The sequence below is a fragment of the Rousettus aegyptiacus genome, unplaced genomic scaffold (genome assembly GCF_014176215.1).
Source record: "Rousettus aegyptiacus isolate mRouAeg1 unplaced genomic scaffold, mRouAeg1.p scaffold_m13_p_5, whole genome shotgun sequence".
In the NCBI taxonomy this organism is placed as follows: Eukaryota; Metazoa; Chordata; class Mammalia; order Chiroptera; family Pteropodidae; genus Rousettus; species Rousettus aegyptiacus.
Genome location: NW_023416308.1, coordinates 90,282,459 through 90,306,592, shown reverse-complemented (window position 1 = coordinate 90,306,592; position 24,134 = coordinate 90,282,459). Strand labels below are relative to the sequence as shown.

At 45.4% G+C, this 24,134-nt stretch overlaps 1 protein-coding gene across 13 annotated transcripts in view; it reads right to left on the bottom strand.

Moving 5' to 3' along the window:
- NAV2 (neuron navigator 2) overlaps nt 1-24,134 on the bottom strand; it is a 678,828-nt gene that overhangs the window by 294,362 nt on the left and 360,332 nt on the right. The window contains exon 1 of one of the 13 annotated variants that reach the window (XM_016164923.2): nt 15,521-15,672. The exons of the other annotated variants lie outside the window; for them this stretch is intronic. Coding sequence (XP_016020409.2) covers nt 15,521-15,571 — 51 coding nt within the window. The 5' untranslated portion in view covers nt 15,572-15,672. Of the gene's footprint in view, nt 1-15,520; nt 15,673-24,134 lie in introns of those variants that run through there. 13 annotated transcript variants of the gene reach the window in all.

Below are 24,134 nucleotides of genomic sequence, written 5' to 3'. Positions count from 1 at the left end.
ACATAAACCAGAGCCTGCATCCCAGCAGAGGCTGAGTTCTGTGATTGCTGGCAAGTTTGCAGAGAAGGCCTTTGCTTTCCGGCTCCCTCAAAGAGCAGCAAAGAGTGAAGGCAGGGAGGAAGAGGTTTTTCTCCAACCCTCCTGATTGACGCACATGCCAGCCCATCAGAATGTGGGGCTTCAGCAGTCCCAGAGAATAGTTCTCATTGACAGGAAGTGCTCTTCCATGCAGCAGACCACAGTTGGCCTTGGGGCCAAGAGGGAGCCGTGTTCTTCATAGTTTAGAACCGAAGCACCCTGAAAACAAGGGCTTTGACTTCTGAAAGACCTAATGGGGAAATGGGTGGCGGCTAAGGGACTCATGTTAGGTAGGGATATTACTGGCATAAAAGTTCCAAAAGCCTGTGACCTGAACCTAAGTATGTATCTGTTAGGGAGACAGGCAGGAAGGGAGGGTCTCCCTTTAGTTTCTGAATTGAATCACCTCTTACTACTACTTAAATATATAAATTAGCCATGCAAGTGAAGAACAGGCACCTCCGCCCTCATGCCCAAGGCCGTCCTTCCCTAATGTAGACTGTAGAGACGGCAGAAGATGCCACTTGCAAAGCATGTCTTAGGGGCTCGGCACCACGTCAGCACTCACACAGGTCCATTATATGACCCCGCTAGAAATCCAAGTCTTAAGTGGGAAGGAATGACCATCTCTCTATACTAGGGGTGGGTAAATGAGGCATGTAACTGGTGTGTAGCAGAGCTGAAACCTGAACCAGTCAATCCCAAGTCTCATGTGCTTCCCACACCTACCAGCCACCACCCTGAGCCCAGCCAGGCTCTCTTCTAGGAGGGCTGAGTGCCCACTCTGAATGGTTATAGCCCAGGGTTCCAACCCAACCACTTAGCTTGCCCAAAGCTCTTACCTAGCTTAAGAAAGGTGAACAGTCACAGATATTCTTACTTGGGAACTCTTTCTAAGGGAAGAACTCTACAGCGCCCCAACTCTGCTCTGCTGTGCCACAAGACTGGATGGGGGCTCTCTCCTCTGCAGATTGAGATGCTCCACTGAACAGCTCTCAGGCCCAGCTTCTGCCTGCCCAGCACCAGGCTTAGAGACCTGCCATGCCACCATATACTCCCGGGGGCCTTGCACCTGGGCAGGAAGGGAATTTGGCGGGCTTGGTGTGCTCAAAGGCTGCAAAAGATTGGTGTATGAGGCGTGTGGGGCGGGGTGGGAGGGTAAGAGGAGGGGTTCCAGGATGCAGTTCCCTTGCTTTGGCCTCTTGTCATCTAGCAGCTGGTGAGGTGGTAATGGTTAACCCAGGAGGGTGCTCCATCCTCCTCTGGTGTCCTTGGTGTGAGTGATGTCAATCCCCACAGGACTCATGTGTAACCAGAGCCTGGCGCAGTTCCCAGCAGTGAGTGGTTAAAGGTATAAATTTTCAAGCCAGATTGATCTGGGTTCAACAGCATGGCTCCTCCTCTCACTGACTCAGGGTACATTATTATCTTCTGAAACTTAGCTTCCTTATCAATAAAATGGGGATATCAATAGCACTTACGTCATAGGGCTATTGTGTGGATTAAATGAGATAAAGCATGTCAAGGCACAGAACAAAGTTTTCCATCTATCAAGTGTTCAGTAAATACTAAGTAATAAAAAATACAAGTAATATTCTAAGTGAATGTCTCTAAAGCTGGCAGCAGACACAACCCTAATATTTCTCCCCTCTCCAAACAGCAAGAGAAAGGAACAACTTAAGTACCAACCTGGTGGCAGATGCCGCGCAGACTGCCTCACAAACACCACATCCTCACACCTTTGGAGGCAGTAAAAGATCTGGCTGTTTACTCAGCACCTACGTTACAGGTGGTGCATGATCTAATCTATTCAACAATCCTGCTGGGCCAGAATTATTCCTACAGAGGAGGAATCTGAGGTTCAGAGATGGCAAATAATTTGCCCAGGGTCACACAGCCATTGAGCAGCTGTTAGGATTTATAAGGACAATGACATTTATGTAGTCCTGACTCTGTGCCAGGTATTATTCTGAGACCTTTACACATATTAATCCATTTAATCCGCAACGTGCCCCAGATAGGAAGTATTATGGTTAGCCTCACTTCACCAATGAGGATAACTGAGGCCCAGACAGGTTACAAAATGAACAGCTGGCCTGGAATGGGAACCGAGGCACGTTGGCTCCAGAGCCTTGTTTTAATCATTGCCCTACCTACCTCTTAAAGAAGGAAAAAATCTTTGCACTGCTCACTGCATTATCCTGCCTAAGAAATGAAATCTCGTTTCTGAGGACACTTTTCTAACCAGTGACAACTGTGTTGGAAACAAAAGTGCACTGGGCTAAAAGTTAGTAGACTTTGGGCTGTGACCTTAAACAAATCACTTTCCCTCTCTGATGTCAGTTGGCTCAAGTATAAAAGGACTGGTTTGGACTAGAACTTTGCACTGAAATCTTACAGCTCTAATAGTATATGGTTCTCTGAAATGGGCCTTGCTTCTTCCTTAGACCATGAAGTCCATGGAAATGTGGGCTGAGGTTGCTGACAGGCCCTTCCCAGAGCAGCCAAAGCACGTCTAATAGGAGACAGCATGTGGCCCGGTTCTTGAGAGCCGCCCACGAGTGAGCATCTGAGGCTGGGAGATCCTGGGCAATTTACCAGGCCCTTGGTTTTTCCCCTTTGGCAAAGAGAGGAAAATAACTTGCCTTACTGGGTTGCTCTGAGGTCATAAAAGTGGTCATAAAGCATTTTCCCAGATTCAAAGTCCGCGTTTGCAAAATGCTCTTGAACTCAGCCATGAGAAGAGTAATCAGAGAAGAAGTCGGGACTTTGCAGGATTCCCAGAAAGCAGTCTGAGAATGTAAAGAATCTTCATTACTTCTCCATGCTTCTAACAGCTGAGAGTCTGGTCCAGAAAGAGGGAAAAAAGCCCCAATACTAATTCAAAGTAACTCCGAAGATATTCAAAACGGTGCCACGCTATTTAGTATAAGTATATGCTATTCTGTTCTCCAACGTCTTCATCTCTCTCATTGGAGAATAAATTCTCAGAAGCTATAAAACTTGTCTCCAGTGAAGATCTGTTGACTTACTGATTCATTTCCGAGGTGAGACCTGAGTACACTTCCCTGTACACCAAACTACCTAATTCTCTTCTCTTTTTCTTAAGTGCCTTGATTCAAGTCAACATGTATTGAATATCTACTGCTGGCCAAGCAACATGATATTTGTATATTCTGGTTACTTCTAAAAGCTACCTTAAAATAATGGCTGGAAATAGCATCAATGTCTTAGACTTTGGACTAGGTAGGGGTCAGAGGGGATCAAATTTTCCCCATACAGGTTTGAGAAGGTCAAAGAATGACCTTGGAATTTCAACTATTTACTAAAAATCTATTTATTATTATGCATTCATTTATTACAAATATTCTTTTTACTTAAGAATGATCCATTCAACAATTATTTCAAGGGCAGCTACTCTTTATTAGGCAGTGTGCTAACAGTCCCAAGAGGTTCAAAGAAGAACACTGGTATACTACTTACTTTATTGGAAGTCTAATTCCAGGGGTCTGCTGTTATCAATTTTAAACTGAAGTAATGGCATCTCTCTTCTTCAAGAAGGATGATACGATTGATCCATTTATTTAGTCAACACATATTTCTCGAACACCTATCTTGTGTCTGGTAGTGGAGATATGTTTAAAAGAGTCAAGCATGATTCTTGCCTTCATGGAGGTCAAAATCTGATTAAGGGGCCATCTGTAATTACAATAGGTGTTATAAAGGAAAAAAAAAAGGGGGGAGTGAGATTTTGAAGGGGATACCTGCATGAGATAGATGGGACAGGGAAGGTCTCTATTAAGCAGCTTTGTTTAGGTTTAATCCTAAAGGGTGAGAAAGAGCCGGTCACGTAAAAAGTGGAAAGCAGGGCATTCAGGTCAAGAAAATACCATAGGCAAACTACCGTAGATGGTAAAGACTTGGTGAGTTCAAGGCATGATGGCGCAGCTGTTGCTTAGTGAGATACAGATGAGAGAGGGGAGTTGGCAGAGCAAATGGTGCAGGGTCTTTTAAGCCATGGTGAGGAGTTTGAATTTTTTCCTTTGTGCAAGGGGAAGCCACTGAAATGTTTCTGAAGCAGGAGAGTAAAGTAGCGCCATTTCTATTTTGACACCAGCTGTACAGAGAACGAACTGGAAGCGGACGATGGTCAAACAATAGAGACTAGTTAGGAGGCCACTACTGTAGCTCTGAGTGAAAGATGATGGTGTCCTTTCTATGAGAAAATGAGGTGGTCAGATTTTAGATCTACTGGGGAGGTTCAAACGGAATGATTTCCTAATTCAATGAAGGAATGCAGAAGAAGGAAGACTCTAGGCTGATGCCTCAAGCTCTGGTTTGAGCAACTGGTAAATGGCATGACCGTTTACATCTGGAAATTTATGGAGACATTTTTGATTGTCACAACTAGGGGTCGCTACTAAACATTCTACATGGGTAGAAGCCAGGGATGCGGCTAAACATCCTGCAATGCAAGGGACAGCCCCCAACAACAAATAATTATCTGGCCCCAATGTCAATAGTGCTGAGATTAAGAAAGCCTGACTTACAGAACTAGGAAGAGTGAGGAGGGGAGAGTTTGAGGAGTTACCTAGCACCACATCTGGAACATATTATATTTGAAATATTCATGTTAAATTGTCCTTGGAACCACACTACTCAGAATGGAGAAAGTAAAAAGTGGGACTGGCATCCAGGCTCTTTTGAAGAGAAGAGTGAGTTCTCTCTGAGCTCAGAGAACCCAGTGGCCCAACTCATAATCCTCTCCCCTGCTAGCTAAATTATAAAAGAAATCTCATCAAATCAAGAAAACATGAGCCTTTACCCTTGCCATTTACCCTATTCCTTTTTCTCACTCCAAATTCTGCTTATTCTGTAAGCCCAGCACCAAGTCCTAGATTTATAAGGCTTCTATAAGGATGTCCATCCTTGTTACATCTGAATTTAGAGCAGTCCAACTTTTCCAGCACCTGCCTTATGCTGGCAACTTCTCTAGGTCTGCCACCACATTGTCACATATGTTATCTCTTTAAGATTTCTGACATCCCTGGCAGGGAAAGATTCTACCAGTCTTCCAGATATAGAAACTGTAGCTCAGAGAAGTAATTTGTCCAAGGCAACAATAATTTGGACCAAGTTCTTGTTTCCAAAATCAATGTACTATACAGGCTATCTCCCCACTGATCTCCTACAGCACTTAACCTACGGCTTTTGGACAGTTATTAGGTCCTGCTGCAGATTGCCACACCCCAGCACACTGTTTTCCTGTGCACATGAGTAGCTGGCACATAGTTCTTGCTCTATAATTTGTAGAACCCTCTTTCCCGTGTTAGTCTCTCTTCCCCAGCTGTTAAAAGCTAGATGGCACGGAAGCATAAGGGAAAGAAAAAAAATCTCCCCCCTTTACCCTCTTTCCCAAGATCCCACGTGGATTCCCTAAGAAGGAAGTGCCACTAGTATTTCTGGCTTCTCTCTCCACACCTGTAGGGCATGCTATGTATAATCTGACCTGGCAGAGGTCAGTACTCTTATGAGGCCCCCAATTTACTGGTGGGTGGAGTGACTATGTTTAAATGCAGTAATCAGGCTCCATGCAGTCTTACATCTGAGGTGCAGGCACCTCTAACACTTTTCCCATTTAGTGTCTCACCTGGGCATACAGGTGTTCAGTTATGTTAGGTCAACCCAGTGGCCAATTCATGGGAGAGAACGCAAGAAGCCTTCCTTTGGACTCAGGCCTAACTCATGTTCTTCACAATGTATCAGCAGTCCTGGATCTGAAGAGTTAATAGATGTTTACCAAAAAGGTACTTACCCAGGTGAATAAAGGCCACCTGTCTTTGTCCCTAGGAAAGCAGGAGGGCACAGTCTTGATTTACATTGCATTCATAGAACTCTTGCATAGTTTGGGCCACAGTTTAGATGAGTATTCAATAAAACTTGAAAAATGATATAATCTCTAACCTGTTATTCCTGCTGATTTTCTGATTTCTCTTAGGGACAGTGCTACGGTCCACACTTCCCAGGCTAAAAACCTCAGGAACATTTATACTCTCCTTATTCTTCACTGACTACTGACAATTAGCTGGCCAGCCCTGTGTATCCCGCCTCCAAAACACCACTTCTACCCAAAAGATACCTTTCCCATACCACTACCTTAGCTTTTGCTTACTCTATCTAGAGAAGCCCACCAAAACATAAACCCTGGGAAGAAAGCTCTGACATCTCCATCATCTTTGCATTCCTCAGAACCAATCGCAATACCTGGGACAGGCAAAATGTTGAAACCCTGGGGCAACTGTAAAACCACCATTCCATTTGAGTCCTAGGTCATGAAAATTAAGGGACAGGCACCATGGGCTGCAGCTTGTCTTCTTCCAAATGTGGTATTAAATATCAGAATTAAAAAGTCATCATCAGACACCCACTGGTCCCAAAGCACAGCTACACCACATCTATAGCACAAGGTAAATAAATTTCACCTTCAGTAAGCTGAGCCCCAGAACCCATCAACTCCCAGCCTGCGACATGCAGCAAAACACTGAGATAATCAAGCATCGTGATAACTTGAATTCTGATATCAAGGACCTGGTGCTTTGCTCCCAACCTCTGTCTAGACCCCTATTCTCCAATGAGGGTAGGTAAAAGTCTTATCTTGTGTGTGCGTGCATGCGTGTGTGCATGCACACATGTGAAGGAGGGTGGAGGGATAAGGGGAGATGGAGAAATGAGCACCCCGCCTTGAGGGGTGCAAGGTAGATCTCCACGTGCCTGGGATACACTATACTGGAAAACTCGTGGAATAATTTTCACTGTCTTAGATATCCCAAGCAGCTACGGAACCCCAAAATACTCCACCAACATTAAATCTGGAATGGAGCACTACTGAGCAGGAACCAAACTGCAGCCTGAACCAGGCTGATTTGGACGCCACAGAGAGAACCTAGGACTCCCCTGGCGGCTGGCTATTGTTCAGATTTGCTCCAGTGGTTTCACTAATCTTACAATAAACCACCTACATCTAATGTAATTCCAAGTTACACTGTTGAAAAATCAGAATGGTGATTTCATAGTTGTCTCATTAACTGAACACATAGCATGCACCGGCTGCTGTGCTGGTTTCTCAGGACTGCAAAGGTATGAAGACTCAGTGCTTGCATCCCAGGGCTTACGCTATAGCAAGCATTTGCGGAGTTAAGGTAGGCTGAAAGCAAGGTGAGGGCCGGGGAAAGGGGATTGTTTATTCACTATGTCTACTGTGACGTCTACTGTGGAGATAATCAATAGGGCTTAGCATCCTAGAACTGCACATTATATGGCTTTGAACTCCACTTGCCTCCTCGAAGAAGTCTACTTCAGTTCTTATAATATAGAATACTTCCAGGAATTAAGTGAATAGGATAATCCACCAAACTCCAAATTCCTAGAGTTATCTGATTGTATGCATGCTCATCTTTACTGACCAACTTGCTATCTAAGAAGGTCCATGAATAGAACTTTTCTCCTTACCTGGTATGATCTAGGTGTGCAACTAGCCTTTACTGAGTGATAAACATCTTAAGGAGAGAGTATGTACCAGGTATTAAGGAAATATAATGTAAAACAAGCCTAGTTGTCCTCAAATTGTCCTGGGTCAGAAATCTATTCTATTAAGCCCCCCCTTAACCTAAAATATAGCTCAATCTGGAATGGTACCTAACAAAAGAGGCAGTGAGATAACTTCTGAGGACAGAAAACTATAATATCCATAGCTCCCCACTCCTCCCCATACAGCAGCCAGACATTACTTTGTATAGGGAACATTTACAATGCTGCAGTTAGCACTTGAAAAAAAAATACCAACCAATGCAATAAACTCAGTTCATTTAATTTCAAAACATGAACTCATTGCTATCTCAGGAAATATCACCTTACTCTTTAGATTAAATGTTAGCCCAAGTCTAGGAGGCATTCAACAGTGAGAAAGTAATATACTTTAGTTGGCTTCTCCAGGCTCAAGTTTCACCAAAACAAGTTTCGTACAAAGATTAGCCAAGTACTGGGTAATAGGATACGGCAGGGTTACGTCATCTGCGGCCCATTTCCAACGAAACATGGCTTTTCCAGGTGGAATGCTAAGTGCTCTCTTCTCGCTCTTTATACTCTTTGTTACGCTAATTTACTGGATGGGTAATGGCAGATACATCAAAGCTGGTGAAAGACCATGAGGCCCTGGGCAGGTCATTTCATCTCTCTGAGTCCCTGCTTAAAGTGGATTGTTGGGGGCCACTAGTCACGGGGCTCCTTCCTCAACTAACATTCCAAGAGTGAGTCCTGGGCTCTACTGTCCAACTCTACCTGTGGCTGTCCCAGCATGAAGTCCCCCTTCCAACCTTTGAATCCAGCATTCAAACCCTGTATGATTATTACATTCTATCAGTATGGTTGGAAGCAACTCCTTGGCAGATCAAGTCAGCTCATCTCCCAAGTCCACTGCTCAGCTAAATTTCCAACCCTAATATGAATTAATGAACCTTGCATATCCTTAAGTCCTTTCTAGGCACAGTGAGAGATATGAAAAAGAACAATTTTTACCTTTGATCTGATGATGATGGCAATGAATTTTTATTGACTGCTTCTAAAGTGTCGAGTCCTGCACTGAACGCTTAACTTATATTATCTCATTTAATTCTCACAAAATCTCTATTAGGTAAGCATAGCAGATATAGGACCTGAGGTGCAAAGAGATTAAATGATTCGTCCAAGATGTCACAGCTAAAAGATGGCAAAAGCTATATTGTTTTAGCCAATATCTATACTTTGGATATACTTCACTTGGAATAACCAAGTGAAGGAATAAAGGCATCTCACCTATCCCAGGACAGAACTGGTTTATACCATATCCCACCGTAATTATCAGTAGCACCCCTTTTTACTCTCAGAAGTGCCCTTGCTTCAATAATAAATTATACAGTCACCTACTTACAACGCCTCCCTGAGGAGTGATAATGATAATAGTTATTACACAGCCATGTCACATTTGCAGCAAAGCCCTCCTTAACCACCCTATATGAGTGACCTCTCCCAGCCTCCCTATCCTTCTTACTCTGCTACATTTTTCTCCTTGGCATTCATCTTCATAAAAAAAAGCAATATATACTTTTCTTGTCAACACTTTATTTTAGTATTTTCTTCACTAAATATAAGTTCCACGCAGGAAAAAAAAAAAATTGTTTACTAGTGTATCGCCCAGTATTCAACAAATATTTGTTGAATGAATAAATGCATCATCACCTTTTTAACAACAGCTGGCATTTATTGAGCATTTACCACATGCTGGGTACTGCTCAAGAGATACATTTTATCAAACAACCCCAACAAGTCCAAATTTGGAACAGTTATTATCATCATTTTACAGGTGAAGAAGCAGCCTCAGAGAGATGAAATGATACTCTCGCAAGGGCACACGGCTGGTGGCAGAGCTGGCTGGGGCTGACCATGTAACCACAGCTCTTAAGTCTGGCGCAGGGACACAGCACACACACCAGCAGTGCAGGATGGAAGGAAGGCTAACACTGCTGCCTGTCAGAGATCCCAGAAGGTGGTATGGTCAGGCAGGGCTTCTAGGAAGAGAGGGGGCTTGATTTGGCTTTGGAAGACAGTGTAGTATATGGACAGATGGAAGAAGCATTTAGTCCTGGGGAGCAGTGAAAGCGGAAAATCACAGGGCTGACCATGCCGATTGGAACAGCTTCTATCTGGCAGCCCCACAGAAAGAGATTTAAAATCTTGCTATTACCCAGAGGGCCTCGAATGCCATGGAGGAGTAGGACCTCATCCACTAGTAAGCAGGAGCTCGTAAAAGGTTTCTGATTAGGAATGTTGCAGTCTGCAATCCTTTTCCTTGAAGCTTCACATCAATAACAGTGATGCAGAAGTTGGCAGGAGCTACAACAATGGAACCTGGCTCATCCCCTATCCCCTCTGCAGACATACATTCTCCTGAGCCCAGGGCACATACTGAGCTGGTAAATTCCTGTTTAAAGCACCTCCCTTCCCACAGCTTTGTTTGTGTTCCAGGTCCTATCATGTGCTCTGTGAACACAAAGTCCTCTCCCTATGACAAAGATAGCGTGTAATACAGATGCTCACCCTTGTCCCACACCACACCAGCGTTAGGATGGGAAGTAGTATCTTTGGTAACTAGGAAAATACTTTCCTACCTCCAAGCCCTTCCAAATATCTCCATTACAACTCTTGTTACTCTGTTTAATATCTTTCAACTCATTCTAACCCCTCACCCTATTCCCCATTCTCGGTGGTAGCTCAGATTCTTTTATGGCCTCTCCACCTCCCTGGCTTCTACTCCTACAACATCAGCACCAGCACATCTGCAACATCGGAATCAAAAACAACCCTTGGGAATAGCCCCTGTGACACCCAGCCAGGACTGGAAGCTGGACAGCTAATGGCAGTCTGGTCCACACATCCAGAAGAGCCCAGAGACCCTGAAGGAAAGCTTAGCCATATGCCTTCTGGGTGGCTGGTATTATATGACAGAAGCCAGAGGCAACCATCCCCCCACCAAAAAAAAAACACTTTTTCTTTTTTATTTTTTGCTGGCTCCACACAAAAACAATAGCATAAGTAATGTGAGCACTGCTCGGTCACCAGAGGGACCAATTACAAATCTTCTACGTCTATTAACACAAAAATGAAGGAAAATGTGTTACCTCAAAATGTCATTCGAAGGAAGTGTCTTACTTATTTTAAGGTTTTTCTTTCCTCCTCTCCCAATATTCTATTATTTGTTTTCCCAGCAATTAACCAGTCAAAACCTTTCTTACATGATTTGGTTTCAAATCCGAAAAGTATATCAAGGTTATGATGCCTCATTACCTATAGCAGAAATGCATATGGAAACATTCCTATATATTTCAACCTGTTTTCTCCAAAAAAGGATGGAATTTCTTGCCCTTACGGTTTTTGGAATTAACCGAAAATGAATATGATGATTTCAGTGCCTAGGAGATGGTAAAATCTGTACCAGTTACAGTAAGTAGAAAGCAGGAGAAAGTTCTAGAAGTCCCTGATATTTTCCAGTGGCAGAGGGGTGTGCCTTCAAGTGAATGGTTAACGAGCTTTACTCAAGGGGAAAAAAAAATTATTAAGAGAATCAGTCTATGTACAGAAAGATGAATAAGAGCTGAAGGACCACTGTATTCTAAACACAGAATCTGTGCCCTCAGGAACTCTGCAGTGCCCAAAGCATCCTGCCTTTGGAAGGGCACAATGTAACTGCAGAAATGCATACAGGGCCCTTTAACCCACCGACCTCTTTTAATCTGCTCGTTAGCCTGGCTGCCTACGGGCCCAGGGAGTCTTTGACCAATGCCTCTCAGGGGAAAGGTCAAAGGTCAGAGGCACAGTTCCTCATCATCATTATTCTCAATTATTCTTCATTCAGAGCCACTTTCTCCTCCTTTTGAAGAAGAGCCTCGTAAGTGTTTTCCAGGACATTGAAAGGTGATGACCCAACCCGGCCCTGTTCACTGTGTTCCCTTTCCTCTCCACCTCACTCGCAGCATCTCCCTGACCAAAAAGGAATAGGGGTAGCAACTCACAGAGACACCCTTCACAGGCAGGAACACAGGCAGTGAGCACAAGCCTATGTACCGCACACTCATACATACCTATCTCAGCAGAAGGCACTGTTCTTGCCAGGAGGCACCCAGTGCTTTATAATCCAACAGCTCAAAAGCACCCAGTGCTTTATAATCCAACAGCTCAAAAGCACAGCCCTTGCGATCAGACAAAGCAGAGGTTCTACAAGTTACTACCCCTGGAATCTTAGACTAGTCGCTTAACTCTCTGAGCCTTAACTTCCTCATCTGAATAATGGGGATAACAACAGTTTCCATTTCATAGGGTTATGGTGAGGATGAAACAAATAAAGCTCAAAGTGAAGGCTCAATACACATTAGCTATTAATATGATTTAATATTAATTATATCATTTTAGCAGTAATACTTTTTACCTTTCCTTGATAAATATAATATGATTATTTTAGAAAATTTGGAATATAAGGAAAAGTATAGACAAAAAATGAAAAAAATCCCTGGTCATCTCCCCCGCAGATCTCAGCGCGATTAACATCAGGCGCATTTCTGTTCAGTCCTCTCCAAGCACGGAGACATGCACACGTTACTGGACCATATTATAATCACAAAAGCAACCACTTGCTGGCTGTCAATTAATCACTGGACTCCGAGCTCAAAGTCTGTTGCACATTTTTTTCTAATTCTCTGTATAACTCTATGAGGTGCTGTGGTATCCATTTACAGATGAGGAAACGAAAGCTGGAAGAGGCTAAGCAATAGGGCTGATGTCACCCAACTAGCAGTTCCTTAACAGAGCTGGGACGATAGGTCTCTCTGACTGGAATGCCTAGCTCTGGGCCCAAGGACAGGCTGCGAGGGTGGCCTCCCTCAGTGCCTTCTCTACCCCTATTCTTTGGCTCTGTCTACCACATCTCAGAGGATACAAGCTGCTCCAGAAGTTGCCTCAGTGCTTTTCCTTGCCCTCTTCAAGAATATAAAAGAAGGCGACTGGGAACGATATGGATGTCAGAACCACCCACATCAGGCTCTGGAGGTGTGCCCCAAGCTTACACCCTCCCAGTAGGCACTATAGGCCTAAGCATTCACCGCCTCTCAATTTCATCAAAGGCCCCCGAGACTCTGTCAGATGGGATTTGGACATAAATGGGATTTACCAGCTACTGCCTTCTACCCTAGGTAGATGGAGATGTTTCTGACATTCCCCTGCAGATAACACATAAAGATGCAAGTTTTATCTCTAATTACTCTTGGCCTCATTTTGATCCAATTAGCTTTAAAATGGAACATGAAACAAAACATTTGGTTGCACTATGCAATCAGAACAGTAAATTTTAAAGATCTGGGCTAAATGACTTCATGTTTATTGAACTGCATCAATGATAAAATAAAAGTTCAGGCACCAAACTCTGGCCTTAGGCCCCATTCTGGATTGGTTATTTACAAACAATTGACTTCCAAGATGTTCCCAGAGAGCTCCATCCTATTGAGGGCCACTAATGATTCAAGGTAAGAAAGGTTTGTTTTCCCCAGGCTCATTAGGAGAAGAAACCATTCACCCCACAGCACAATAAAGAGTGGGGACAGAAATCCTGTCTCATTTACCTTTGAAGAAAATAATGACAACAGTCATTCCAATTTACAGACACCCATATTTCAGACTCTGTGCTGGATCCTGTTTCTCTATTCTCATTTCATCTTTTTACAGCCTGGGAAATAGAACTGTAACACCCTCTTTTACAGAAGAGGAAAACTGATTTGGAGATTAGTTAAGTGTCATGGCTGGCATTCAAACCAAGAATCACCTGAGAGCAAAAGCCTTTCACACCAAGCACAGCCTCCCACCAAGACTGGGCTCTGCACAGAGTAAGTACACAACAAATAACTAGTAAATCGACCAGTCAGTGAAGAAGAAACAAAAAGCAAACTAACAAAGTGCCAATTAATTATTTGTGGTTTCTAAGATTCTGCAGAAAACCTGAGGCCCATCCTTGAGCATAATTGAGGCTATCTAAATGTCAAGATGCAGTCATCACCTCTTCTTGCCTGAGGTCTTGGGGGAGTGGGGTGCACAGGACAGTAACTTTTGCCTCTCCCAGTACTTCCTGGTTGGTTGAGCCCTTCCAGCCTCTCCCCCATTTAGGAAGGGGTTACTTTGGTGGACCACAACTACCTTGGGTGGTCCTCACAATTCATTTGAAAAGTGAGACTCAGGTCTAAAGACCCAGACAGACCCAATAAAGGTTGACCTTTGACTTGCATTGGAGAAGGTTCCCTCCATAAACTAAAAGGGCAACAATATTAGAGCAGTGAGGACATCCCAGCCCTTACCAAGGCACCTGCCACCAAGCTCCTGAAACTATCTCCTGGGATGCTCCACATTTTCCCTGCCTGGGCAATAATTCTTCTTGGTTTTTTTGTTTTTTGTTTTTTGTTTTTTTGTTTTTTTTAAAAAAAAAAACATTTAGGTCTGGTATAGCCTGACGCTATCCATTCCAGACCAGGACCCAACGTTCCTACCCTGCTTCTCAGAGTGGCAAGGCAGGTGCAGCTTGGTGAGAAAATGTGTGAAAAGCTGCCGTTCTCTCACAAGTCTGGTTGGAGAAAGATTCTGGGAAAGGATTAGAGAGCTGGAGTCCTGACATAGTGCAGCAAAGGTGCATACAGTCTGCTAATGTTACAGCACATTAAACAAAGTTGTAAAATAGTAGCTTAAAGTTAGAGAAGCCAAACATAACACAAGAAGTATGAAAAGCAAGGTGCCACTTTCCCAACAAATATGTTCATTATGTGAAGAAACAGCTTAGGTTGATTTAGCATCTTGGTATCCAATGCAACTGCTATGACCATTTCTGTAGCATTTTTAAAGAGCTCACTCCAATAAGTATTAATTCCAGTTTATTAATAATAGCCATTCCTTATTGAGTTCTTAGTATGTGCCAGGAAACTTACAAATATATGGTTTCTTATCCTCACGCCAGCTACCATGTGAGAACTTGCCCCATTTTACTGAGGAAGCTGAAATCCAAGGGGGTAAAGGACTTGGCCACAACTCTGGCTGACTTCGATGGGGAATTGAAGTCCCCACCACTTGAAACCACCAGATAAACAAATTACAAAAGAAAAACCCAGAGAAGAGCCTTTCGATCACATTTTCTCCTTAAGATGAGGAAACAACTCAGTTTCCTGGGGCACAGGAAAAAAACGCGCTCCTCTCCTCGGCCCTCCCAGGAGTCATGGGCGGTTATTTTTGAAAACGGAGGAGGGGAAAAAGTACCTGCAGCCTAGATGGTTCTCACAAGCTTGAAAGAAAACTAAGCCATTGTGAGAGGCGGGAGAAGAGGACGTGGTGCTCATTCAAGCTGGGCTCACATTTTTTCGCCCCACAAACAAGCCAAACCAAACCGCAATAGAGATCTACACCGCCAGCATCCCAAAGAATCAAAACACAATGGGGGTGGGGGGTGCAGAGTAGACCACGCTGACCTGGGACCGGCCATGAAAGCGCAGACCTAGCCGCAGAAGACAACCCCCAACGCGTGCAAGCCCGGAGAGCCCCAGGAATTCGTAGGTGGAAGAGCCCGAAAGATACGCAACCCGTTCGCGTTCCCACCCCCACCCCCCCAGTCGCTCACACAGGCAGACACACATTGACTCTCCAGATTAAAAAAAAAAAAAAAAAAACAACTGAAATCTATCTTCAAAACAATACGGGAAATACCAGGTACGGAATGCATTTCAGGGGCTTTCCATCAAGGGAGACAATTCCTGATGCGGAGGGGGTGGGGGTGGGAGATAAAAAGTACAGCGCCGTCCCGGGCGTGGGGTCTGCGGTCCACCCTTACCAGCTTCATGGTGGTGTTATTCTGTTCCCAGCGCCACAGCATCACGCTCATCTTACTTCAGGGCGAGAAGGGGGAGAGGAGAAGGGGGGGAAAGGGCGGAGGGGGCCGAGGCACCTGCCCGCGCGCCCGGCAGGTTCCGGCCGTGCTGTCCCGAGCAGTCCTCTCGGCCCTGGCCCCTCCTGCATCCCCGGCGCCCGCGGCCGTCTCGCCCCCGCCCCGGGGCCGCTGCTGCGTGCGGGGACCCTACCCCGGGGCCGGCGCCCGCGCTGCCCGGCTCCCGCGCCTCGCTCGCTCGCTCCCCCGCTCCCCGCCGGCCTCCCCGCCTCGGCCAAATCAAACAACTCCCCCTGCGGCCGAGCGCCCGCGCCTCGCAGCGCGGAGGCCGCTGGGGCCGCGGCGGCAGGGGGGTCGGGGCAGCCGGCTCCCCGCCCCCTTCGCCGGCCCGCGGGCGGCTCTGCGTGGCCCCCGGCGCTTCAATGGGCCGGTTCGTCTCCGCGGGGGGCGGCGGGAAGGGGGAGAAAAGGTCTGAGGGGGGTGGTACTTAACTTTCAGGGAGGGCGTGGGTAGGCGGGGCAGTCTGAGGCAGAAATGGGGGGTATAGTGGGGGTGGCGGCTGCGGGCGCACAGTGTGTGGCTCCTAGATCCCCGAGAGTCCTTACCCCAAACTCAGCCCTCTCCCCACGCGTGCTCACCATCATCATTTTCTTTCTGCACCGAGCTCACCTAAGTTGTCCGCCAGTGACCGCTCCGGGGCCGCCCCCAGAGCAGCTAGTATATTGTTTGACTTCTGGATGGATGCACCATTACCATTACCTACGCACCACCTTCCTCCCTGCAACCACCCCCCCCCCCCCCCGTCCCCAACACACACAGAGACACGCGCGCACCCTGCTCCCCCAGCGACATTTATTTCCTGCTACAGGAAGGACGGGGCTTGAGTGTTTCCAAACATACCTGGCTGCTGGCTGCCTCGGAAAGGACATCTGTGGCCCTTGCAGGAGGAGGAGGAGGGGACAGGCAAAGACAGAAGAGGCCGCGTAGCCTTTGTTTCCTCTTCTGCCTCCCCCTCCAGCCACAGGCTTTTTCTAGGAACCTGACCCTTCCACACTGTGTTTCCTCTGAGACTTTGGGGTACTGGGCATTTCACCTTCCCCCTTAACCCTTGGTCTGGATCCAGCATCCCCTAATCTGACAGTGACCTTCCAGGGGACCCAGCAACTTTCAGCATCCTCAAAAGGCTCAGAATTCCTTTAGCTCCCTAAGGCAAGATGGCACTGGCCACCCAGACCTCCCAGCTTGTCTCATATGAGCTGCAGTGACATCTTGGGATGAAAATCCTGGCTCTTTCTTGCTGATAGAAACCTATGGTGAAAACTCATGGAAATGCCTAATTATACATTCATCTCAGTAGTCATAACTGTTCAAAATGAGGTGAGAAAATGGGCCTTAATCTTTTTCAAATGATCTTTAAAACATGACAATTAGATCAAAATATCACCCGACCTAGAACCTTTTAGGATTTGACTTCCCTTCATGGTTGAAAAATCCCAAGTATTTTTCTATGGCTTATAACTTCCTCTCCCATCCTCTCCCCCTAATCTGGCCGTGACCCTACAGAGGTCCCCAGCAACAGCACCCTTCTTTCTTTTTCTCAAACACATTGAAATCCTTCCCGCCTCAGGACCTTTGCACCTGCAGCCCCTCTCCCTGGATCACCCTAGACCTGCCTGTGGTCTCATTTCTCATAGCACCTCTTCAGAGGGACTTCTGCCTTAAGGTGGCAACCTTCTATTTTCCACACTCTTCTAACCCACTCCTGTTGTCTTTCCTTCCTTGTTCTGCTCACTGTGTGAACTTAGCTAACTTATATCCTTGTTTATGTTCTGCCTTGTCCCATTTGGCTATAAACTCCACAAAACCAGGGACCTTGTCTCTTCTGTTCCCTTAAAGTATCCCCAAGTGCCTGGAACAGTGTGTGGCACATAGTGGGAACTCAGTAAATGTTTCCCAAATGAAAGCCTGTTGACAATGTCCTGTGGTAAGTTCCTGCAGCTTCCTCTACAATGAGGACTGAGCCAGACCCAGGCACCACATCCCACATCCTGCCTGGGGCCCTGACCTATACTAAATGACTGCAGGAGACACTGTTATGTACATCTCCACACACATTTCTGAAGAATGAAACACAGGCTATGATATTTGCTGCCTCACAGAACAGGGCAGGTCCGAGGGGAACCGAGAAAGGGAATATTTGAAAACATGAGAATATGTCATTTGAAAAAGCATATTCCATGTTAACGCATCTTATGTATTTGGAAAACAGATTCTAAAATAACTTTTTTTCCCCCTGAAAATACAGCTTAACAAAATCTTATAGGCCAAAAGAGCAAAAAACAAGCTATTACAGCTGTTTTAAGCCAGAGGCCATAGAAGCTGGGTGGGAAGATATGGAGTCCAGAAACCTTATGGTTGTGTGAAAATGTTGAAACTGGGTGTTTATGCCTTTTCTGAGGAAGCATCTATAGGTTTATCACATTCTTTAGGATATCCAAAACATTAAAAACTACACATCTCCAGAAGTCACTGAATGAACAATTTATTCCCAATCAAAATTTTTGCTGATCAAAGATGGAACACATCACTCATGGTAAAGGAAGAATGGCAGGGAGCGGGCATGTATCTGCCTGGCTTTAATGAAAAGAAATAGATCTGTGGCCTTGCCTTTCAGACCTCACACACTTCAGACCATAGGTGTGCTAGCTTGTTCAACAAACACTCCTTGACCATCTGCCATGATTTATTTACCCGGCTCTGTTCTTGGTACTGAGAATCAGAAAGAAGTCCCTCTCTGATGTGTGCATGCGTGTGTGTGTGTGTGTGTGTATGCGCACATGCACGCAAGCACGCGTGCACACACACACACACACACACACACTTTTACCATGCATGCGCACACAGTCTATTAGAAGATGAACATATACGCCAACATTTGCAATGCACTGTGACAGGTGCTACAAAAGAAGGCTGTACAGTGTACAACTGGGCCATAAAGAAAAAGCTATGAACAAGACTAAAGAGCATGGAAGAGCTTCACAGTGGTGACACTGATCTGAATCTGGAAGGATGCAGGCAGGTTCCACAGAAGGAGGAATGCATCCCAGGTAGGTAGAATAGCACGCGCAAGGTTGCGGAGGGGTGAAAAAGTATGAAAAGTTCTGCATGAACAGAATGTGGAGATCAATGGTAAGAAATGTTTTTTTTGTTGTTGTTGTTAGGCAGGAGCAGGCTAAGTCCCTGAAAAGGGGACTCTACCCTCAATTCCTATAAGCCGGAGGAGCGATATGATTAGAAGGACCTGTCTAGTAACAGCAAGAAGACAACTTTGTAAAGGTAGAGGCTGGAGGGAGGGAGACCAGTTAGAAGGCTGTTGAAATCATGCAGAAGATAGAGAATGAAGACCTGAATAAGGAGAGGTGTATGGAAAAGAGACTGATACCACCAGCAATCCATAGATGTAATGGGTATCCCCAAGGGGTAATGGCTATGAGTTCACCCCACCAGGTGTTAGGACCCTGCAGATTTTCACACAGAAGTGGCTCCTTAGAACCTCCTACACCCCGGACAGCTATTCATCATTCACCAAGTTGCCTTTCCCAACACCCTTCTCCCCTTCCTCTCATTTCTGTAATCTTCTACCAAGGCCTTTGATGTGAATTAAGAGAAAGAGATCAGCCTGTGTTGACTAAATGGGGCAAAGCCAGTGGGAACAATGCTGGTGAAGGTCTGCCCTGAAGTGTGGTCTGGTTCCTCCCAGCTGTTGGCCTCTTTCTTCAACCTATGGCCTGCTGACCCATCCCCTGGGCCTGACTATCCAGCATTGACTCCTGCAGGCAGTGAACACCCCACCCTCAGCTTAGTCCAGCTCCCTGAGCGTGACCTCTCATACTCTCATGGCAGCCACCAGGTAGGGCCCGGGGTCCTAGTGTTGTGCAACTCCTGGCGGCGCTGACACCCCAGAGGCTGGATCTGCCCTTTGCTGACAGCGTCTTATGTTCCAGACCTTTTCATCTCTAGCATCAAGAGATCTGTCCTACGTCACTCAGCATTCATTATTGTCTTGTCTGTGTTCCCAACTCATACTTCTCTGAATTTTTAACACTTGCCCAGCTATGTTGGGCAATAAAAGTCTGAGTGTCTATTTTGCTAAGCAAAGGCAGAATGAAGAAGGCGGGAGATTCGGGCCAAAGGCAGAGTGTGAAGCCTGGCATCCCAAAGATCTGCTCATCCAGGGACCTCCCTTTCCTCACCTGTAAACTAACGATCTATAAAGTTCCTTCTCACTCCTAAATTCTGCAAGTCCAACCTTTGTCTGATAAACTAATTTGTGTCCAGCTATTAATGGCTTAATGTGTTTCCCAGATAACATATTTCAGTTTAACAGGGGTCTTCCACTCCTTCTGCCAAAGCAATGACTAATGGGGGCAAGTTCAGAGGCCGTGGGGGCCAGCCTGGGGAACGCCCAACAAAATGGCTCTCTACAGTGCCCCCAGTGTGGAATGATGCCTTTCTACTCAAACATGAGGCTGGTCACGGGGAAATGTCAGCCTTTACATGGTGCAGGATGACAAAGAAAAAACCAGAAGCAGTGTGCCACCCCAGAGGGAACGAATAAGCTGGATAGCCTGACATCAGGAGTCTATTATTTTTTCCCCAAATGACTGGGCATGAACAGTAAAACCACAGAAGAGTTTAGCATCATTTTTCAAATGAAAATTCTAGCCATTTTAGCAGCTACTTATTAAGCATGGCACCGGGCACCTTTCACTTACTCATGACAGCAATACTAAGAAAGGTTATTTTTCTCATTTCGCAGTTGGGACAGTGATTGGCTGTGTCCAACAAGCTCAGAAGCTGCCAACAGGAGTATCACTCAGGCACACCTGTCTAACTCCCTATCTCTACAGTGCCTGTGTTACAGTCATACTACATACAGAAAATGAAATCCCAGAATTGCTATCCCTTGGATAATGAAGACAACCTGTGAGCAGACATTTTTGCAAGTGACTGTAAGATTTATTTTAAATCTCCTTCCCACTCTGGGAGGGCCCAGAGATCTTGGATATGGAGGAAGAAGATGTATAAAAATGAAAAGGCTTGTGGAAGTACACATCTGGCAGGCTTTTCAGACCCTGAGAGTCAAATTTTTTAAAAAGCACTAATCCTCCCTGGAGAAGAAAGGACTCTTGTTGGCAAGCCGACCAAGCTGACAGCAAGGAGGACCTGAGCACAGGGGAGCCATCTCCCCTCCACCAGCCTAGGAGGGGCATGAGCCCCCTGTCAAAAGGTCAGCCAGGGAACACTAGGGTCTGTAGGGGGTCCAAGGCAATTGGAGGGTTCAAAAGTAAGATGTATGGCTTTCAGGAAGGCAGACACAATGTCATACTGACAAGCCCACAAATGAATGAATATGCTCCTAAAAGGGCTGGGCTGGGCCAGCAAAGGATTTCTTCCCCTTCCCCCATCCCTTTTCTTTATTCTTGAGATAAAGAATTATATAAAAGCATCTCCCAGTGCACACACTAAATGCCACTGCCTTTAGCGTGCTCCCTGAATAGGGTTTAATTTGTTGCTTCCTGGCTCCCCTTACAATTTACTTTCTTCTTTCCAATGACAGAGGTCAGGTGATGATAGAGAATTTCTGAGTAAAGCAGTGCTTCCCATCACCCCTCCCAATGTCCCTGTGTGTAGCTCACCAGGCCGTGCATAGTCATCCCCCAGTGCTTTTGCATAGGCTCTTCCCTTAGCATGGAAGCGCTTTTCCTTCCATTCTCTGCCAAATGATATGCCGTTGACCTTTGGGCCCAGCGTAAAATTAACTTCGTTGATGAGCTTCTCCTAGATCTGCCCCTACCAGCCCATCAGAACTATTTGTACCCTCCTCTCTGGTCCCTAGTACTTTGTTTCTCCCTTCTCGATGGCCTTTATAATAGTCCAACTCCTCTTGTACGTGGGGGTGTGTACATGCCATTTGCTGTTATGAGCGTGAGTACTGATATTAATATTATTGGCACTAGATTATAAGTTGCTTAGGAACAGATGCTCTATCTTATTTATCTTTGTACACCCAGAATAGTGCTTGGCTTATCATTGGTATTATTAAACAGAATTAACAAGTTCCAAATGTTGGGATTGTAAGGAGTTTCAAGATCATGAGTCCCTCCATAATTTTCTGTCCCCCGTATAGAGCTACTTCCACTGTACTGTGCAAAATGTATTGAAAATAAACCCAATTCACTAGATTCACTCGTTTACTGGAAATTCGGATACTTGACATTTCCTTTTAAATATTACTAGAAGGAGAGCTTTTGGAGAGAGGATTATGTCTTATGTCTCCCCATAGGCCCTCAAACGCTGCCAAACATAGAAGGGACTTAGGATAAATATAAGTCTTGGGATGAATAAATGCAGAATTAAAGACTAACTTTAAAAGCTCCAGGATAAGAGGTTTTAGACTTATACAAGGCAGCCATACTGGTCCCAAGCAATCCAGGACACATCTCTAAAGAGCAGGCTTGCTTTTCCCTTGAATCTGAGAGTTGCCAGGTGTCCCTGGTATTTATTTGCTCTATTCAATATCCCAGGCCTGGGGGCTCCTCCTTCAACCCCTTCCCCTCTCACCACCTCAATGAGGCAGATAAGGGTTGAAATTGTGTAATCTTTGGGTGACCTCTGACCCCCTCTTTGAAGAGTCTCCAAGCTGCTAGTTCTCCCTCCTCTTTACCAGCCCCCACCCTCCAAGGAGCTGAGCCTCCAGGTCTGACCCCATGAGGTAAGTATCAGGGCTTGGGGACCTGCAGACATTTTTGGAAGTGGCTTAAAGATTTATTTTAGGCTGATCTAGCCCCACTCAGTTAGGCCAGGAGTTCGTGTAAGGTGAAATAAAATTGTTTAAGGCAAAAACAAGAAGTTTTTAAAAATTCTGCCACAAAACTGCGGGCACAGAAATATAGATAGCTACTGCTGAAGTGCTTAAAAAGTTAAATGGTTTCTAATTTTTGTCCCTCTGTTCTGGTTTTGCGTCTGAATGATTCAGAGAAACAGTTTGGAAGGGAGTTGCCCTCAAACTCTGACTGGTTGTGTTGGTTTGTTGAGCGTTGCTTTGGTTTGTTTTCGGTGGTTGTGGTTTGGTGGGGGAGATCGTGGTGTGGTTCTGTTTATTTTCCCTGTGGGATCAGCCCTTTCATTTTGGGCCAATTCTGGTCACTGGGGATTAAGGTCAGCAATTTAAGAGACAGCATCTTTCCCATGGGGTGGTGGGTTACACTTCCTGGGAACAGTTCAGGAACTGTGAGCCTCCCTAATAAACTTGCTATATGGAATGTACTTGCTTTTCACTGAAAAGTTACATGGTTGAGCAATTAAAGGAACACAAATACCCTCAAAGTGGGCTAAAAAATTATTCCCCAGTGGGAGCTTCGGAGATCTTTCTCTTGGAATAAAAGCAGTAAATACGCCGATTCCACTTCTGTTAGGCATCCTGGCACTCACAGGAGATTGCTTTATACACATGTGCATGCACACACGTGCAAACACCCACACCCCCAGCAGTGTACGCAATCTATGCAAAGGGATTCTTTCTGTACCTAGCTAAGGAGAGGGTGTCTGTGCTGAGTGCTACTAGGATAAGGATCCAAGCTGGCACTTTGGGTCTAGCACGCAGGGCATGAGATGAGGGTTAACATGAGGAAACAGATGTCAGAGATGCACCAGCCGAGAGTTTGTATACACAATCGCCCTGTCTTCCAAAGTCAACAGAGGACAACCCGGGAAATCCCAGAATGAGGGCACCATTGTTCAGCAAAGTAAAACTCCCAGCACTGCTAATAACTCGCTTTTAGCTTCTGTGCGGGCCCATAGAAATGAAACCAATCATAATGACTGCTGAAACAGATCAAACAGCCTCAGCAGTTCTGGGCATTTCTCAGATCCCAGAGCAGAAACAGTGGAGAGTTTCTCAGAGCCAGCCCACTTCCACAGCTTCCTCCCTGGTCACGCTCCAGTCAAATGCAGACATCGAGAACTCATAATGACCTGGTTTTGTGTTTGTCAAAGCACTTTGACATCAGTTACTCAGGTGCTTATTCCTAGAACTATTCTGTGAACTAAACTAGATGGCTGGCATGATCCCATTTTCCAAGGAGGACACTGAGGCACAGAGAGGTTAAATAAACTGTCCAAAGAGAGGTTAAGTATGGCTGGTTAATGAGAGGGCCAAAGCTAGGTCTGGCTCCTATCCAAATACCCTCTCCACAGGTTCTCAAGACAACTAGACTTTACAGAATATTATTGTTATTAGCGAAAGCTATAGCAGCACCAATAACCAATATTTTCATAAATGAATCTCTATGTGCCAGGTACCATTCTAAGACATCTGCATATAATATCTCATTGAATCATCATTGTAATTTTATGATATAGGTTTGAGAACTACATGTTACAGAGGGGAAAACAGGCACAGAAAAATTAAATAACTTGCCCAAGGTCATTGAGCTTATAAGTGACATAGCTTGGATTTAAACTCTGTTTAGAATCTGCAGAATCAATCTCTCTCTCT